Genomic DNA, 2922 nt, shown 5'->3' on the forward strand with positions numbered 1-2922 from the left:
AAGTGGCGTCCTGGGGAAGAAGGGTTGGTGGGGAGAGAAGAGAGGTGGGAGGCATCGTGAGCATTGATTGTTTGGTCTCTGGGTGGTTGGCCGGCTGTGCGAGTGCTATCTGACAATGTCAGGAGGAAAAGTGTGTGGGAGATACATGGCATAATACAAACTGGTTAATATAGGAGATGCGAATCCTGAAGTTAATGAATGGGTGGTATTTTGGTGGGCTGAGTCACGGAGTGCTCCTACGCACTTTCAGGGTAAGAGGAGCATGTTAAAATCTGACAATGTCAGGAGGAAAAGCGTGTGGGAGATACATGGCATAATACAAACTGGTTAATATAGGAGATGCGAATCCTGAAGTTAATGAATGGGTGGAATTTTGGTGGGCTGAGTCGCGGAGTGCTCCTACGCACTTTCAGGGTAAGAGGAGCGTCTGCAGGCGCGCCTTCCGCACTGCCCACTAGTATGATAATTAGATTGCTCACATACATACATCTCGTAGTTCATACACAAACAACATAATAACATTTCGATTCTCAAAAAAAAAACCACAATAACATTTCAACTAAGACCGTTTTAAGAAAAATATAAGATTACCATGAGATTCAGATGGCATTAAAATTATAGCCACAATACTTTACGAGCCAAATGGCGCACAACCAGTACATATTAATAGAGTAATTGTTGAACCCTTGTTTCAAGTAGTCCTAATACGCTTTATATTGTGAAAGGGAGGGAGTAAATTGGGGGTAGAGATCCAAAACTTCAAAAGTGACAATAGTGCTACTCTTCCTTTCTTCCACTGTTTAGAGACCCAATGGCCAACCGTCAACGATGGTTGACCAAAAGACTTTAACAAAGACCAAGGCCCCATTGCTGAATCGGTAAGGTAGCTGCTCGTTGCCGTGCTTGGATGATACAAAAGAGAGCACTTCTCGCTTCTTCTCCATGAAATCTATGCATAGTGTATCACCTATGCTCACAGCTGCGACAAATTTCTTATTGTACTTCCCAGGTGAAGCTATAAAACTATCAGCTTCACAACCCTCGTTGATAAAGGAGTAGACAGCTTTATAACGGACGGTACTGCCACGCATCCGCACACTGAAGCCATCTGTTGGCACCTCCACAAAATCAAGGTCTATAGTTGCCTCGACACCTTTACGAACAATATGCGTCTTGAATATAATTTTACCATTGATGTTATCAACATGCTTAGCAGTCCTCGAGTCAAACTGCCCAAAGGCTTTCACAGATCCATCAATAATTGACAGATCTTTGTCAACCTCCTTGCCCTTGATCTTTATATCAATTTCAATCAAGCAGCCCATTGCAGATATGCCTCGTGCAGGGTAGCTCAGACTTAGATAACCACCATCCTAAAATGTAGTAAAGAAATATATCAATCGCAGATTAATTTATGATATACTCCCTCCGTTCCTAAATATTTGTCTTTCTAGAAATTTCAATAAGTGACTACATACAAAGCAAAATAAGTGAATGTACACTCTAAAACATGTCTGTATACATCCGTATGTGGTAGTCCATTTGAAACTCTAAAAAGACAAATATTTAGGAACGGAGGGAGTAGATAGTAAAACAGCACTCCTTGTGTAACTTCTATAAAGACAGTTTTTTAGAATACATGGCAGTGTCAAAAAACGTCTTATATTATACTCCCCGTCAGGACAAAGTTGAGTCACTTATTTTGGGATGGAGGGAGTATCACAGAGGGAGTATATAGCAATTTCCAGTTGATATTTTTTTTGGCAAATACAGGTTTAAGTGGAAGATTTAGACATCAGTATAGTGTTATTGTAACCATAACAAACGGACAAAAATATACTAGTGTCTTAACCAACGCAAATGGACACAAATATAGTGTTCTTAACCAACCCAAATGGAGAAAAGAATTACCACGTCTATAGGTTGAGGGTTCTCTCTAGATCGCTGAAAAATATAGTTCCGGGAATAATCCAAGGTATCCCTTACAGCAAGCAAGCCATATACATCAATATGTGAGGACCTTGTATTGTCTCGCATGATATTCAAGGCGTTCCTGTAAAACTGGACAAAAATACCGAAGAACTGTAGCATAGGATGAGGATAATGAGAGCATCCGTTCCCGAGGAGTTCGCAGGAGGTGTAGCGCATCGGCGGCAGTAGAGCTGGGGAAATGTAAATGAAAAAAGAAGTGAACGGATTGAAAACAAAAACTTAGTAAAAGATCGAATGATGCAACTTACATTCTGAAAGGTTGAGCATGCGATGTTGTCGGATCCACAAAAGTTGATCTGAATCACGAACATCCCTGGACAAGATAGAATCGAGGGACTCGCTAGGTCGTATATCCGGCCGATGATCCGGCAGGGCCTTGCGGCGGTCCTTTCGGGCCTGACGGCGCTGTAGGAGGCTGATCTTCTCTTCTCTGTCATGATCCAGAACTCCTATAATTGAACGGCGTGTTTCCTCGGACAGCAAGGCCCACCCCTCGTCCGTGAACAGGCAGTCGAACTGGGGCGGTCGTGGCAGGCCAGCGCCAGCGCTAGCTTCTATTCCGTCCATCGACGACGGCGGCGGAATAGTTTGGACACGGGGATTGGGGATCGGGGATTAGGGATTGGATAGAGCAACGACCGTGGCGCCGTCACCTCTATATGGACCAGATCCGTGGTCGTGTCTGTCCGACTCCTCTTTCTTATCGGAAGCCTGTTCTTTAGTTATTGGGCTGAAACTGCACGGTAAAATATCCAGATGCGATGAACATGATCTCAGAGCAACGGTGCGGCCTACAGCGCGTGACGGACGGGTAGCTTCTCCGGAAAAATCCTAGTCAGATTCGATGATTTTTTTTTAAGATTTTATGATTTTTTTTACCAAATCCAATGAATTTTTTAAAATCGATGAACTTTCTTTTTAAAATGGATG

At 43.0% G+C, this 2922-nt stretch overlaps 1 protein-coding gene across 1 annotated transcript; it reads right to left on the reverse strand.

Moving 5' to 3' along the window:
- Positions 1–602: 602 nt before the first annotated feature.
- LOC123090914 (uncharacterized) lies at positions 603–2658 on the reverse strand. The gene is made up of 3 exons (XM_044512270.1): positions 2241–2658; positions 1912–2162; positions 603–1373 (listed from the first exon to the last, which is right to left on the reverse strand). The coding sequence occupies exons 1-3, from the start codon at positions 2557–2559 to the stop codon at positions 801–803; spliced, it is 1143 nt and encodes a 380-aa protein (XP_044368205.1). The 5' UTR covers positions 2560–2658; the 3' UTR covers positions 603–800.
- Between the last annotated feature and the right edge of the window lie 264 nt (positions 2659–2922).

Source organism: Triticum aestivum, chromosome 1B (genome assembly GCF_018294505.1).
Source record: "Triticum aestivum cultivar Chinese Spring chromosome 1B, IWGSC CS RefSeq v2.1, whole genome shotgun sequence".
Lineage (NCBI taxonomy): Eukaryota > Viridiplantae > Streptophyta > Magnoliopsida > Poales > Poaceae > Triticum > Triticum aestivum.